The 16,885-nt window shown below is 39.2% G+C and overlaps 1 protein-coding gene across 7 annotated transcripts in view; it reads right to left on the reverse strand.

Moving 5' to 3' along the window:
- Nucleotides 1–1,829: 1,829 nt before the first annotated feature.
- Nucleotides 1,830–16,885, reverse strand: part of KLF5 (KLF transcription factor 5) — a 35,270-nt gene continuing 20,214 nt past the window's right edge. For 4 of the 7 annotated variants that reach the window (XM_085594213.1, XM_085594209.1, XM_085594190.1 and 1 more), the window contains exon 3: nucleotides 3,668–16,192. In XM_085594213.1, the coding sequence (XP_085450339.1) occupies nucleotides 15,909–16,192 (284 nt within the window). In that variant the 3' untranslated portion in view covers nucleotides 3,668–15,908. Of the gene's footprint in view, nucleotides 16,193–16,885 lie in introns of all 7 variants that reach the window. The other 3 variants (XM_021548006.4, XM_085594201.1, XM_085594206.1) reach the window with 2 other exon arrangements.

The following is a 16,885-nucleotide window of genomic DNA, read 5'->3' on the forward strand; positions in this document are numbered from 1 at the left end:
ACCATGGGAAGGGACTCAGCACCCAATCAAATGGAAGTCAAGTTGTTCATGTGGCCGCCAGAAAAACCAGTTGGCCTACTGGTGGGGAGCGCGGCATACTGGATTTTCTCTCTTTGCACGGGATGATAATTTGGGTTCTGAAGGGTAATTGGAGAGCTAAACTTGAGGATAGCCTCAGTACCTTGGGGGACCCTGTACCAACTCCTGTAAAGGAACTGAGCAGGGGCTATGGTAGCAGTGCTTCTTGCAGATTTTCGGACCAGGCAATCTGTTAACTCCTGTATTAATACTGTGCTCTGCAGCTTTAGTGCTTGCCAGAAAAGAAAGCCCCTCTACTTTAGGTTTTGTAACATTCTTGTGCATGGGTCTGTTCTCTCACTCTGTTTGCATTAGGTTAAATGCTGCTGAAGTAGACAGGCCTAATTATGGCCTTTCATTCAAGATTAATATGAAGCCATTAGGCTGGTTTATGCAACCAGGTAGCTGAGCAATAGAAACATCTAAAAGAAGTATGAGGCAACGTTGGAGGCTGAAACCATGCAATCAGCGGGCTTTCATTGTGAAAAGGCTTGGGAAACAGAGGAGTGAGCGCTGCCTTCATCCACTCGAGACAAAACTCAGCAGAGAGGAGACGGGGGCTACCAAACCCACCTGCAGTCCAGCTCAGACCAGGAGCTGAGCTAAACAGAGGAGCTTGCCAATCCAAATGCCCCCATCGCCACTGGTACTTAGCAAAATAAGCTCTAGAAACTCTTTCTCAGTGACGTGTGGACAATTGCCCAATTCATTTCCAGCTTCTTCTCTGAGCAGAAATGCCTCAAAGAAACTTGGATGTTTTTCTAATGGCTGGACCAGGAAAGGGTAATAGCACAGCAACGCTTCTGGGAGCTCTCCTTACGCTCCAAAACATAGTTCTGCTTACTTTTGCAGTTGTGCAGTTAAGTGAGATGCAAGGAGAATTTCTCAGCAGTTAATTGGATCTTCACTAACTTGGTTAATGCCATCCTAGATATACTGTAAAAGGAGGGATTAGATGACATATGAGCAAAAGAGAGAAAAATCAATTGAAGAAAAGTCAAAGTTTGATTGTAAGGAAAGAACATAGAATTTCAAGAAAGGATTTAGGAATCAGAGCTTATGAGACAATAATGGTGTTTTGAATAAATGATTGGTTTGAATATTAACACTTGCTAGTAAACTATATTTAAACTGACTCTTTCATTGGTTTAAAGATAAATTTCTTTTAAAAAGCCAAGCATGTCTTTTCTCTTGAAGCTTGGAGGAAAGAAGAGATGTACCCCCAGAGGTGAACATATACAACCACCTGAATTTTTCATGTGAACTGTACTTCCACTTCCAAGGGAGAAACACCAAAAACAAGACACTGCTATGGCAGGCAAAGTGCTGATATTGCATAGTGCTGCCATGGGACCTTCCTGCCTTTCTAGAGCATGAAAGGACCTTTTTGGAGAGAAATTTCTTTTGGGCAATAGTGTCAATGAGTGTGAATAGGTTTTAACCATTTTGAAAGTGCAAAGGAATTTGTATACTTCTATACACCCAACAGTTGCCTTAGATTTCCAGTCACACTACTGTGAATGGTCAACTGCAACCATTTCAGGCAAGCAGTCAGAAAAGCACCAACCCTTATCCATTCACATTTATCATTTTCATCAGGTCAAGATGCAGAAGTGCCAGGTACTTTCCAAAAAGGCAGTCCCTATGTAGAACAGACATTCTTTGCTTAACACTGTCATGATTTCCAGCTCCCACTGCAAAACACAGAACTTTCATTGTCAGGAGCTAGAGAAAGCACATGCACGCACACACACATTAGGCACTTTGTTTTATTTTGCAAAAAAAAAAAAGTCTTTATATATAAACAATTTCATTCTCTCTCAAAACATTCTACAACTATACAGCTGTTTGCTCCATCATTTGCATAGGAAATACCACAATACAAAAATAAGGTAGGGGGGGAGGCAAAAGAAGCAAAACAGCAACCAATTTCTGCATGTGTTTCCACGTATAAACATTTGAAGCCTTACAAAATTATTTACATCGTTTGTCAACTATTTACACTGAGAGCAACATTTCTAACTATAACAAACAAAACTATAATTTATCAAGTATACGTAAAATTGTTTTAAAAAAAGAAGAGTCTATCATATACCACAAATAAATAAAGACAAACAACAGTTTTAACAAAGCTAGGTTTTCCTGCAAGACCCTTTTTTTTTTTTTTTTGGTATTTTGATTGTCTATTCTAGCCTTTGGTTGACAGCTTAATATTACGGCTTGTGAAGTTCAGACACTTCTTAGGTTTGTTTGGTTTTCTCCTGTCTGTTGTCTGGCCAAATCCTACCTGGTCTAACCTCATTTTGGCCCTCCATCTAAGATTTCAAGGCTGAGCACGGTGGATCAAAGTCACTGTTAGCATAAAAGGGCACCACTTCATTGACTTCAGTGGAGTTTCAGCTACTTCTGTAAGCAGAAACTTTTTCCCTGCATGTGTCAATCTGAATGGTGGATTAACTAAACTGCACTATATTTTTTTAAAAAATTACTGTATCCTCTACCTTCTAGTAAATTACATCCGATATCCACATGAAACTAGATCATACTGGTGCTGAACCAGCTTAATATGTCTATGTATGAAAACTGCATCCTAAATCCTTCTTTTTAAAGTGATACTAAGTTTAGCTTATAGGAGGAGGTTTAACAATCTGTGTTCATTTTAACTATCCCCGCTATTTCAGCTTCCAACGTTGACTTTACAGTTCATTCTCCATGTTTTGCCCTTTTATGCAATTTGAAAACAAACTCCTGCTTTGAATATTCAGTGCACACCATTGAGTTAACAGGTACAAAACATCATCTGACTAAATTGGTACTATTTTGAGAGGTATTTAAGTAACTTTTTTTATAAATGTGCCATGTTATCAAATGTAAAACAACTGCTTTTTTCAGATGTTTCTTAAAAAACTTTTGTATTAAACCTAAAAAGCTGATTTGCATATTTACAAAATCTTTGTCATAGCAAACATGCAACACACAGAACAAAATGCTTTGTTCTATGGCTGTTTATGAATTTTTCTATGTATTTTATATCCACGGAACGGCTTAACATTAAAAAAAAGAAAAAACCCACATGTACTTAAGTATGTCCAGTAAAAACCTGACAGATTACAGTTCATGGCTTTTCCACTGTGTGCATTCATCTGCATCCTCTTGTTAATTTGTTTACTAAACATTGTCACAATAATGACAGTGCTTTGGTCAAAACACTGCAAGAGGAAGAAAAAAAGTATAAAGATGCAATGTGTTGAGATATAATACTTGTAAAGAGATGAAACCTGCTGACTAAAGCCATATACATCATGAAAGCAAACAAGTGACTGAACACTCTGGTAATTGCGATACAGTGTCTTCCCTTTTTCTGCATAAATATACAAAATATACATTTCCAGTTCATTTTGAGATCTCTTTTAAGTGGATACACTCAAAAATTCAACTCAATTCAGTTGTATGTCAAGAGTCAATAGGAAATTGCATAGATACAGAACAGCCTCAACGACCAGTCCAGCTCCTAGTTCTGATGCCTCTTCATGTGGAGCGCCAGGTGATCGGAGCGGGAGAAGCTGCGGTTGCAGACGACGCACTGGAAGGGCTTTGCCCCCGTGTGCTTCCGGTAGTGGCGCGTCAATTCATCCGAGCGCGCGAACCTCCAGTCGCAGCCTTCCCACGTGCACTTGTAGGGCTTCTCACCTGAAACACAGCACCCAGAAATGGAACCGTCAGCTGCCACTCCTCACCAGAACACAGATATGAGTCCACACTAAATGGCATTGCTCTTCCGTTACAAACAAGGAGCTGACATATCCTAATTATTCACAGCTCTATTAATCAGGTCCCAAACTAACATCCCCTTTGTTCTTTTCAGCAGATTTTGCTCTTGAAAATAGGATTTAATACCTCATTAAAATGTACAGAACTTTCCAACATGCGAATTGGAGAGAGCTATGGTACAGAAATGCAGAGTTAAAAAGCCTGCGTGATACCAAAACATGCTCCTTTACACTCACCACAGTATGAGAGGGAGTAGGGGGGAAAAAAGCAGTCACATGTGACAATCAAGCCTGGTTTGTAACTTACACTTGCGCCTTTCAAAAATCGGTAAGTTAAGTTATACAGTGCTTTTTTAAGAGGTCTGAAATGGGAAAGAAGACTTCTATAAGGATTCTTTGCAGTATGCAGATCTGCTCAAGAGCTTCTGATGTGTGAAGAAAGGGGCACAGTGTGCTACAAACACAACGGGGATAGTATTTTCTAAAACGTCACAAGCAATAAAAACTTGTGGTATCCTGCCTGGGGTTAGCTATAAATAGGAGAAAGCACCTCCAAGTTCAAAGCACCCATTTTCAGAATGAAATGTCTTTAATCAACTGCTTAACTAGCCATATTTTAAGATGGCAAGTTCTTGCTGTCTTCAGCAGTCTATACTGATGCAGGAGGCACATGGCATCTCAAAACTTGCTACAGCAACAACCGGCCCAGGCACCTGAAATATTTGTGTTCATCCATTTTAGAACTAAAACACAGTATTTTAAGCATGCCTACAATTTACAGGTGTTTGTTGAAATGGGAGAAATATGGAGTCACAAAGCCATGACGTCTTCTGTGTGAAACCAGAATTTTGCACCTGCCTAGAAGCTTGTGTGGGCATGATGTCACCACAGAAGCAAGCTTCATAAAAATAAAGAGGTTAATGTTTGATGTTGTTTGACAAAAACAACCTTGCAGTTGGGCAAGTGAATTGCTATCCATATATTTTGTATTAATTTAACCCATTTGTCAGTAAGATAAAGAAAACCGAGCACATCAAAGCACGTGGCAGTAGCTTCATTTGGAACAGAAACTGACCAAAGCTGAGCTTTTCAAACAGTTCTTTCTAATCCATCTTATAGATCATCTACATCTCCACTGGTCCCAAACCTTTACACTGACAGCTCAATTCTAATGCAGAGTAAAGTGCCTCCTACTTTTCCCCGTTTTACTACCACACACGCACAAGGAAGAAAGAGAGGGGACAGTATCCTGCAATCAGAGTGCTTATTCTGCATCAGTTATGCAGGTAACACCATCTGAAAAGCTCCAAAACATTACTTCAGAGGCACTTACTTTTCATGCAGATGAAATTATGGAACTGCTTTTGCCTGTGAGTTTCTGCTGCTTTGTCTGACCTACTAGAAAGTGTTCATCTACTCCTGAGTGCAGAACCAGCCCTTTGCTCATAATGGGGATGTGCCTTTGTACTGGCAGGTGTTGTCACAACCAGAACTAGACCTTTTCAAGAAAAATTAACCACCCACCCAAACAGCAATCTCTTTGCATCAGCAGCAACTGGGATTTATTGAAGTCATGGTGGAAACATAACATTCCTTAGGAAAGACAAGAGTCCAGCATCACCTCTCACCAAATTTGTAATGATTTGGTGGATCACAAATCAGAACAGAAATCATCACATATTTCTCTCACAAATGAATTAACTCTGAGTAAATACTGAATTTACTCAGAGTAAATTCTGATGCTGATTGAAGAAAGGAACAATCTATCCTATAGGGTTATTTTTTGCTCTGTGTAACACATACTATAGGCTAAAATACAAATTTAATTTAAACCTGGTGTGTAAAGCTTTTCTAACACCAGTGAATACAGCTGATAACACATTTGGTCTTCACAGTAGAATGACAGGAAAGGTTCCTATTCAGTGAGGGATCTTTTGCACTACATAGATGATCCTCAATGTATTTTAATTAACGATTTTAGTTAACAATGGAGGCTGTAAAAGCCTGTGTTACTGATCCAAAGGCACAGCACCACGGAGATGATCTTTGAACACTTTGTGTTAAAGCACATATGCACACACAGAGGTTATACAAAAGAATTACTCCTGTCTTTGAAATGTCTTAATTAGAGACAGTGTATTTATTTATTTTCCTCCTCTCTTTCTTCTTTTCTCCCTATTACCTTTAAATTATTCTTTAAAAGTTTTCACTCAAAGCTGACACATTATACTTGATGCTGAACTCACAGTGCTGTGAGCCTGACACCCTCACTGTCCAGGGAGAGCATATACAGTCAGGCCTCCATCTACTCCAAATGCTTCTTCTTGTGTTTTGCAGAATTATCCAAGGAATGACAGAGAAGGTAAAGAGGGCAGGAAAACAGCACTAATTAACAAACGCCTAGGAATATCCAGACTGGACCGGAATGGAGAACTGGAGATTAAGATCTGTTTCCAAGTCTGGCACTGAGAAGGTATGAAGTACACGCACCTTTCACCGAGTGTTGGGCTATGCTGCACGATTAAAGCAGCCTCAAAGTTGTCCTGTGCAGGTGATACCCGACCCTGTCAGAGTCCAAACAACAACAAAAAAAGCTGTCCTCTGTTAAAACTTTCCTAACAGGCGAGCAGCGTCAGCTGGGAAGGCTCCTGGCAGAGAAGTGCCGCACGCCGGCTGGCTGGGCAGCAGCGATCCCCGTGCCCTGCTGGGTGCTGCAGCCTCCCAGGCAATGCTGAGTCCCATGGCCAGAACCCCCATCTAACTCCAGGGCACTCAGCTTTGTAGAGATGCTGTTTAGACACTCACCACACTGTCACGGTCACAATCGCTGCCTGCCACAGCCACCAACCATCCTGGACAGCAACGTGGCTCCGGGGTGAGCTCAGGCAGTGCCATGCAGAACAGCAGCACTCCTCTGTGCTGGAAGAATTCTGCAGACCTGAGCTAAACCAAGCACTGCTCAGGGGATGAGCAGAGGCAACAAGCTGGTGCCTTACTCAGATTGTTTTAATAGTGTTACTTTTATGTACTGGAAATTAAAGCCAGAGCACTGCTTTTAACCCCTGCTTTGGCCAACAGTGAGAACTGGAAAATATATTTTTAGTGCCAGTGTAGAGGCCCGGATTATTTTGAAGAAATCCTAGGGGTAAAATACTGAATATCTATGTTTGTAATGCTAGTTTCCGTTGGAAAGTTTTATTTAAGAACTGAATCAATTTCAAATGTTTTCCTTTTGGGCAAGGAGGAAGGGGGGTAAGAAAAAGTAGGTGGAGATTAATTTTCACTCCTTTAGAGCAAGCAGAAGAACAACTAGCTGGTAGTGTTTTCTCTCTCTCAACCCATACACATGCTTTTTGTCATTTAGCAGAAGTAAGAATTTGGTTTTAAGTTCTCCTGCAAGCAAGGAGAAAAGAGTCTCACATATTTTCTGAAGTGAACCTACTTCTTTGCTGTGCTGACTTTAAAGGTCGGAGAAATCTGGGTTGAAGGCTTACTTTTAAAAAAATCAGGTATACACAACAAGGGACACTGAACTCTTTATCCACTATTTTCATTGGCTACATAGCAATGTAAGATTTGTTTACTTTCATGATTGTGCAAAATACAGTAGCTGTAAAGTTTCAGAAGTATTTGGTTTTCCTCCAGCAATTTAGGGCTTCTATAGGGTGTTAAACCAAGAATGCCACTGGTCATCAAACATGAGGGCAGTACGGCTCAGTTACTGGAACATGATCATAGTATCAAACAGATATTTCACTGTAAAAGCAAGAAAACAGCTAACTCCTCCACTTCAGGGGAGCTTCCACGGGATTTGTTAGAATGTCAACACTGTTCAACTAAAACACCATGGAGGAAGCTGGTACCGATTTCCAGCCAAATAGCACACTCCAACCCTTTCTTCCCAAGCCAGAAATATTATACATAGCACTTCTGGGAAACAGAGCTGCTTTCCTTTAAATTATACTTCAGCAGGATACGGATTTCATAAGTTTAATTGGATTTCTGTACAACCTCCTTCCAGTATCAATGGTTTAAAATATTTTGCTAGGCTTATACATCACAAAATATATTTTTAAGTTCTTGAGCTCTTGGTATGTATCCATTCTCCAGTTTAAAAAAAATACATTTGTGGACATGAGAATGAGACTTGTATTTGAACACAGAAATTTTAAGCCCTAATGTTTAGATTGTAAAGTCTTTCAAAGAAAGCACGCAGCAAGAGATAAGGGAGTTTAACCTGAAAGGGGGCTATTTTGCTTCCAAGTGTCTATGTGTTATAAAAAAAAATATTCATAATGCTTTGAGATTACAAGGATGTCAAAAAGACATTTAGATGCTCACATATAACATGCTATGCTAGCCAGCCACTTCAACAGATAAAATCTCCCCCAGCAGATCCCATGGTTCAGACTTCCTATCAATACCACAGGAGAGTGGTCTGGACCAGTGAAGCACACTCTATCTTCTGATTCAGTTGTGTCAAAACACACCAATGGCTTTCCTAACATTTAATTCTAGTCGCTGGCAGCAACCCTCATGGCCTTGCTCATTTGGGTAAGGCACAGTGCCACCAGTGGGGGGGAGACGGTCCTTTTGAAGACACCCTCTATCTTCAACACGCAGCCTCTGTTCAAGAACGTGTTTCTGTTTAAAATTGTTTGGAAAAAACAAGTCACTGACAGACTCTGTTATTGACGAATCTCCCCATTAACAAGAAAATAAGCTTCTTTATTTCACCAAAGAGTTTTATTAATTTATTTCTGCAATTCACTGCTAGGACGGCTTTCTTTAAAAATAAAGTTGTAAACAGCAAGGGCTGGATTTTCAAACCTAAAGTTAGGTAACTCTTTTGGTATGCAGAAATCCAAATAGAGATATTACACCAGCCAATGCCTTCAACTTCAGCTGTTTCTATCAGAAATTTCTGTCAGAGCAGCAAGTCTGGAGCTTCCTTAAGGAATAACAAATAGTACACTTTTCAGAGACTCCAAAATCACAACACTTGATTAGAGCTCATAAGGGTATAAAAGTATAAAGACAGCCCCCGTCCCCTCCATTCTTTCACTCATTTTAATACTACATGTGCTTATTATGGAACTATTTCTCATGGCAAGTGGTTGGTCTTAAAAAATATTCAGGTAGGTGTGATAAAATTGTGGCAGGCAAAGCAGAAATTTCTGTACCAAAACTGTGCCAGCTTTGTACATAATCTTGATAGTGTTCAGTTTTAAAACAGTTTATTTAAAATATTTAGGTTGTCTCAAAGATTTTTGGTGCGTATGTTTTCAAAATTTTCACAGGTTAACATCAGTTGTCTTAATTTCCTGACATGCTGTACCATCAAATTTTCAAAAAAGATAACAAATGAAATGTTTTTTCTGTGTTAGTTTGCTGGAAATAGTATTTCTCTAGCTCACAGCACCATAGTTTTAAACTCTGACTGGGTGAGTGGACCCGAAAGTAGTTACTGGGGTGTATGTCTGCAAGTATTCAGAAGTTTTTTGCACCCGACATTTACCTAAAATCAGATCTTCCTTTTTCTTATTGACTAAGTGCTAAATGCTGTAGTCATCATTAAAAGCAGCTTCTAGGTTTGGTTTTGGTGTTAGTTTTTTTTGGTTTTTTTGGGTTTTTTTTTGGTTTTTTTTGAGAAAGAACAGAAAGATGGATTTTCAACATAAGTAATCCCTCAGGTGTTTAAAAGATATTTAGTGCACTAAAATTCTCAGTTGTCCAAGATGGAGATGGATGAGAGCACTGATAGCAAGCCAGGTACATCCAGCTTATTCTGTGTGTGACAAAACATAGTCCTGGAAACATCCATCCACAAATGGTATGAATGAGCAACATGAGCTGCACACTTCTAAATGCAATACAGCATACTATAGCAGTGGCTAAAGGGGTATCATTAAATACTACTTCACAATGAAACAGCATTTTAAGGAATTTTGTTACAGAGAGCTTTGAGCTCAGCACAAAGTCCAGTCACTGATAAATGAAGCATGAACAGGAATAAAAGATAACTCACTGGTGATCAAAGAGGACAGTCAAAGGAATTCACTGTCTGACTACAGAGGTGCAGAAGGCATTACCGTCTCAGCACTCCCACCAGTGCTAGAAGCACACTTATTTTGCTAAGTGTTGTCTTATGCTGTTCAAGGATTAGTGGGGAATCTTGACTGCCTTGTGCAATGGTTTATTTTCTTTCTGGTATAACATTCTGTCTTAACAGAGGTGGTCTCTCTTCAAGGAGATATACAAACACAGGAAAGGAATTTTTTAAAGTGGGTTTATAAGAAATCCATGCCATTTGGGGTGCACGGCTGTGTCGACACATCTTGTGCTGAAGAACACATTTCCTCACCTATGTCTGTGGTACAAGAACTGCTCTTTAGCTGTCTCACCAACAACACTGGCTTTAATATAGTCAGATAAGAGGTGCTCTTAAAATGGAAATTATTAAACGCATACTCTAAACTTCCAGATTTCCATCTACTGTAAGCACACATACACCAAAAGGAAAAAAAAAAAAAAAAGCCAATACATTAAAGGTATTTTAACTCAAAGCAAAGCACTATACACTCGCCAAAATCAAAGGTTTTAATATGTCCTTAATCAGAGCTGTTAAGAGATCTCTGAATATAAATAATGCAGCCTGACAGGACAGGAATGCTGCTACCAAGATACTCAGACTAAACTAGGACATTACTTAAATGTTTCTAATCTTTCACCAATGGGAGGTGCAGGTCATCTAACAAACAACAAGCAACACACTACCCCAGCTGGAACTAGGAGTCCATCGTCCCAATCAAGCCTCAGAAATTAATTCCAATAAGGAATGTCTGATCAAACAATGGAAAGTTTTAATCACTGGCAGTTGCTGTGAATCTTGGGACTATTAGCCTATGTAGGGCGGTCTCAAAATGAACTATATTTAAAGCTGGTCTCTTAGGTCAACAGTTTCCTTATCAAGAATCAAATATCCTGGAAATGAAGTTTAATCCTCTCAGGGAGCAATTGACAGAAACAACAGTTTTTTTAAGCTGTCATGCTTAGAGAGACTTTCTAGGCTTTTAATCAAAAAGAAAATATTAGGCTTTTCTTTTCAGTATCAAAATCTAACAGGAATACCCTCACTTGACACCTTGAAATCTAATTCTTGCTTAATAAAAGTTTTATCCTGGATGCCAGTGAGAATGATCAGTAATGTTTAAATAAAATTTTGGTTTATGCTGCTAAGATTTCAACCTCTTTTGAGCAACACATTCAAACACTTCCTATTCAGCTTATGACTACAGATAAAGAACCAGATCAATTATTCCCAAGGCCTGCAATCATTCATGAAATGTTTGAAAAAAACGCATTATTTTCCCTTAAACTGTGGTTTGCACAGGAAAATAATGTACTTCCATTTCTCACACAGGCAACTAATGGATTTAGCAGAATTCATAAATAAAAGATACTAACATACCCTTCAGCAGTGTCTAGCAACACTGCACTTTAATGCACTTTGTCAACACTTTTCTTAAACTCTCTTCCACTTTTCCTTATGGTCTCTATCAATGATAGCATTTACTGACAGCTCCTTAAAGTGTAGTCTATGCAACTCACCATTTAATGGGTCAAAGAAGCTGGATCTGCACAGAAGTATTACTTAATTGTTGTTTTCACGATTTCAGGATAAGGTTTACTATGGCTGCAACCATGAGCAAGGCAGAGTCTTTTGGGGCCTCCTTTTCTCATTTGCTCACCATGAACAAAATCCCTCACTGAAGTCTTGGTATAATTTGAGTTTATACACATTTTCCCAATGTGCTTTTCTTCCAGCAGGAGCCCAGCTACTACTTGTCTTCCCTTCCAAACCAGGCTTCCCTTCCTGAATTCCCAGGCAAACAACAGCACCCTTAACAAAACTATACAGTATGGTGAACTGAGAGCACCAAGTCCCAGGGACTGCTGAAATCTAGTGCTAACTATTGGTTCTAATTCTGATCTTCCATCAGTCTAATTCTAGATCTATTGAGGCACAGATCTAAAATAAAATAAAACGTTTAACACCTTGACAAACCGCACAAGTCAGCAGCTGTTCCATGCCTATATAAACATTTGAAATAACCAGGGACAGTGGAAGTATTTTGAGTGCATCTCATTAGGGAAATGCCATTTCTCTTGAGTTATCTCGGCTTCCACTTCCCATCACCAACTACAAGCTGGATCTATAGATAGAGATGAAATAGTTCTGCAGTTAATGCTAGAAACTATTAATGGCAAGCCCACCATGTGACCAGAGAACATGCCTGTACAAAGACTCTGTATACGGAAAACCAGTATGCAGCTGGAAAATGTCCTCTATGTGCGTGCCTTGATGTGTTCAAAACAATCACAGATTTTCCTCTTAAAAACATACACAATTCTTAAGTCTGCAGCTGCTCACAGAAATAATTAACTCCCCCACTGACCCTGTAGCCAGCTGTTCTGCAGCATTACAGGTAGCATACAGGGATGGTATTCCAGGTGCCTGCACAGGCCAACAGTCAATGACCACAATCCAAATGTTTAGCATATACAGAAATCTAAAACGATACATTATAGGACCGCTGTTGCTAAATGATTACGTGATATATGTGTATATACTTGGATGCCAGAAGAAGAACTGAATGAAGTTTAACTGCAATACACAAGTAACCGCTTTTCCCTGAGATTTGGCAAATGTTTCATTTGGACATACAGCTGTTATGCCAGAGCTTTCAGGTGGCTTTGCTGCTGAACAGCCCATGATAAACGCACAAGCCCCTCACACATTAGATACCGCAGCTGCACAATGCTGGGTATGAAACAGAACTTGCTCCATGACAAACAAGTAATATTTTAAAAGAAACTATGTGCTTCAAAAGGTCAAAAATTCAACCTGTTTTGAAAGATGTTCTAATAGGTACTTTAAAATACTGAGTACCATTTTACCCATTTCAGAAGTAACTAACATCAAATTAATGTATCAGATTGAAGTGTTTTAAGGTATTAAAATGTACCACACATCTGGTCCAGAACTGGATGGAAATGGACAAAAAACATTCTGTATCTTTTTAGCACTCAAACCTTTGTTCATATTCTGTTTTGGGGTTGCCAGTTTACCAACTAAAATTTATTTAATCATGAACAAATGGTAAAGCATTACATTGGGAAAGAAAACATGTACCTGCTTCAGCAACCGGTACAAACACATAACCCTATCTTTAGCTCTTAATGGGAATACTGGATTCCTGATCAACAGCAGGAGTCCAGTGTAGCTACATTAAATCAGCACAACTATATCACTTTATACCACCTGACCTCATGTAAGGTAAACAGTTTGGGAACACCTAAGAAGAAAAAGATACGGAATTTTCCTCTTGCCTATTTCTTATCATTTTTTTTTAGATGCAATTTATAAAATCTGACAGTGTGTTCATATCTGAACTGAAAAAAATATACTACAGCCTACATTCCATCTATCAAAAGAAACATTTACCTTCGGTTTGTTCTCAAAGTACCACTACTAAACCCAGGGAGAGCCTTTCAGAAGAGAAAGGCTGCTAAATAAAAACTGTGAAGAGGCTGAGATTTTCCAATACAAAAGGAAAACCATGAAGTCTGTCTTGACTTTTAATGGCAGACAAACTTTGCTGCAGGCTCTTTTATTTTAAGATGACAGATTGCTGAGAAGGGTGGGGACTGGTTGGGATGAGAGAGAGACTGCAGCCAATTTTAAAAGGTATTGTTAAGAAACTAAGAATAAGGAGAGAACAACTTCAGTGGTCCATGATTACTAAAGAACGGGTTTAGCCAGATAAACAGGTCTGCTATCCCTGAAGGGATTTGAAAGAATATCACACACAACTTTATTAAAACGGCTTACGTGACATTTGCTTTAGACTTTGAAGGTAGAAGCTTCACAAAGTCCTTTAAAAATATTTTAAAACTGAAAAATCAAAACTCATTAGTGCTCTATGAATTCACAGTTATGGGGGAGGGGGATAAACAGGGGCAACATCCCCTAATTTAGCCCTCGGCATTGATCCCTGCGGAGATCAATAGCAAGCTTTCCTTGCACTCTTGGGGAAGGCTGAGCAACCTGACAGATTTCCCTGAGTTTGCACCCCTTTACTTTAGCATTCCTTAATCGATCAAACGTTAAGTCAGAGATCTGGCTCTTGAAACACACTTCAATCGTATGTTACGGCAGAGATCAGAATCGCTGCTGGAAATCTCGAAGTATGAAGTGAATATTCAGGCGAGTTAAACTAATCCAAACTCTGAAATACTGCAGGTAACAGGATACGGACTCACATTCTTGCATGTAATGCACGCTTTAGACAGTTTATCCCTTCATTCACCTCCCCAGAAGACCCTTTGTATTACAGACCTGCTTAAGTTCACTAGATTTTTATCTAAAACAACATTCTTGTTTCCATGAATCTATCAGCTCCTCTGACCTTTGCACATTTTATCCACATTTCTAGGTAAAAAAGTGAAGGCAACAATAAACATTAGTGACCCTAAGCAATATATGCTAGCCATGAGGTATGTATTTCTATGCATATAAGAACTAACTTTGTAAATCCTGAAGTCTTTACTACACCAGGTACAGAAAAAGATATAAATTGATTTAATAAAGGAAAAGCATTAATTTCAAATACTGACTATGCAGTGTTAATGTTTAGACTAAAGCTTTGCTTTTATCTCTCTTCCTAATTATTTTATAATAGCAATCAAGATATTTAAAACCGGTATTTAGTTCCTGGCTGAAGTGCGCAAGTGGAAATCGTGCACTTAAATTTGCAGATTATTTATTAAACGGGGATTCTACTCTCTGACACTATTTCAAACTTACAGCCTCATGAAAATACTCCTTCCTTACTGGTAGCAAGTGATTATATGTTAAGAATACTTTTAACGGCGTTGGTGTTTAGTCTGTCACTAATGCAAAACAATAATTTTCTACACTTGCTTTTAATTTTTCACTGTACAACACAGGTAACTTTCATTTCTGAAAACAAAATTTTCTTAGTAACACTCAGCCTGGACCTACTCAACTTCTTTATGACAATCCAACAATCCATTTATAAAAGAATAGAAGGGCTTTTTTCCGTAGAGATAGTGAAATATTTTGTTAGACCATAGCTTTTGATTTAAGCTTAGGTGAAAACTCACTCTTTGAATGGCACAGCCGTAGTGCTCACAGTCCGCTTCAATAACAAAGTTGCTTGAACTGAGACTCGTGTTTTCCTCTGATTCTAAGCCATGCATAAAAGAACTGGGGTTCACACTCACTTCTAAAAACAGGAGTCACAGTCCTTTCATTTAATTTCTTTACAAAATCACTCATGAGCTTTTCACTAATGAGTGGTTCTGTACCAAGATTCCAGCAAAGAACTGTTCTTAACCGTTTCAGGTGTGCTAGTGGTGAGCTATGTGTTTTTCCTTCTCTCCCTCTCTCCTTCTTCCCCCTGCCCGAGTGGGTGAGCACTTGGGAAGGAAGAGCATCTGGGGCAGTGCCACCTCCCAGCCACTGCTCTCAGCATTCACAGCTCCTGCGCCCACACACAACCAACACCGTCCCCAGCTCCGCTCCTTGGGGGTCCAGGAACAGGGATGGCCTCTGTAGCTGCAAGCAGAGTTTTATCAGGGTACAAAAAACAACTGTGACACACTGACACTTTTAATTTACTTCATTTTAATGTCTTTCCCTGACAGAACTAAAAAAAAAAAATCGAAATTATGTGCTCTTTTAAAAAAATAAACATGGAAAACTACTTGTCTTTCAAAAAAATAATAAAGCCCACTTATAGATAAGGACAAAGTAAGTGGACATATCTTGGGAGATTTCATGACATTTGTGAAAAATTCTAAGATTAAATAATCTTAAAAGGTCATAAAGAGAGCCCAAGCCAGAAAATTCTATCTACTCATATAAATCTTCAAAAGTAGAACATCTTACTGTGTTTATTCACTAGCTGAGAAGGAAAAAAGATTTTTTTTAACACTTTAGACTGAAAAGGAAAGTTTCCATCTACTTTGTTGTCAGCTATTTTGACTTCCACTGAGGTTTAACAAAACTGCATTAATAAAACAAATTTTGCTTCTCACTGACCAATCCTCAAATATTTTGTAGCTGAACTGCCAGTCTGTCCACACCACTCTAGAGAAAACAGGGAGAAGCTGGCAGACCCAACGTGCTCGCTTTGTCAGAAAACGCGCTGGCCACGGACGAACGAGAGACAGCGAGAGAGCGAGTGCGTACATACCTGTGTGAGTTCTCAGGTGCGCTTTTAGGTGAGAAGACTTTGTATAAACTTTTGTGCAGCCTAAACAAAAAAAAAAGGCAAAAAAACAAGAAGAGCAAAGAGGCTTCAGTAGAGAGAAAAGAAACACTCCACACTATGTTTAAACTTCCTCATTCAGTGCTTGGGAAATAGCTGGACACATATAAGTTTACTACTTTCTGGCGTAATTTTTGCCATTTAGAAGCAAAATTCTATACAGAATGCTCCTAGAGATATGTTGCTTGACACAGAAAAGATGTATGTTTCTGGTCGACTTACTGCTTTGTAATGTAGTATATAGGCCAATAGCTGCTACAATCTATGTACAGTAACACCTGCTAAGTAAGTCCACAATTTAGCAGGGGGGGATTCTTTGATTATTTTTAAAAAATTTCCAAGAGGATCTGATCAAGCCAGACTCTATGGCATTGTCACCCAGGGCTCAACACAACTCTTTCACTGGCATTTGTTGTAAGGCACACCGAATAGGTGATATGGCACCCCGAGTTGGTAAAGGGGGAGCAGCAGTTTCTCTCTGCGCTTACAACGGGTGTGCACAGCCTGTATCTGGGATCACATACTACATGGAGGCACACTTTAGTCAGATCCCTCTTCCCCTCCAGTGCAGAAGGCAATCCATCTGTGGACAATTTGCAGAGATGGTTTTAATGGATTTATGAGGGCAGCTGAATCTCCTGTTTGTAACAGGGAAGAATGGCTGTGGCCTTGGCTACC

This window comes from Lonchura striata, chromosome 1 (assembly GCF_050655825.1).
Source record: "Lonchura striata isolate lonStrDom1 chromosome 1, ASM5065582v1, whole genome shotgun sequence".
Classification (NCBI taxonomy): Eukaryota; Metazoa; Chordata; class Aves; order Passeriformes; family Estrildidae; genus Lonchura; species Lonchura striata.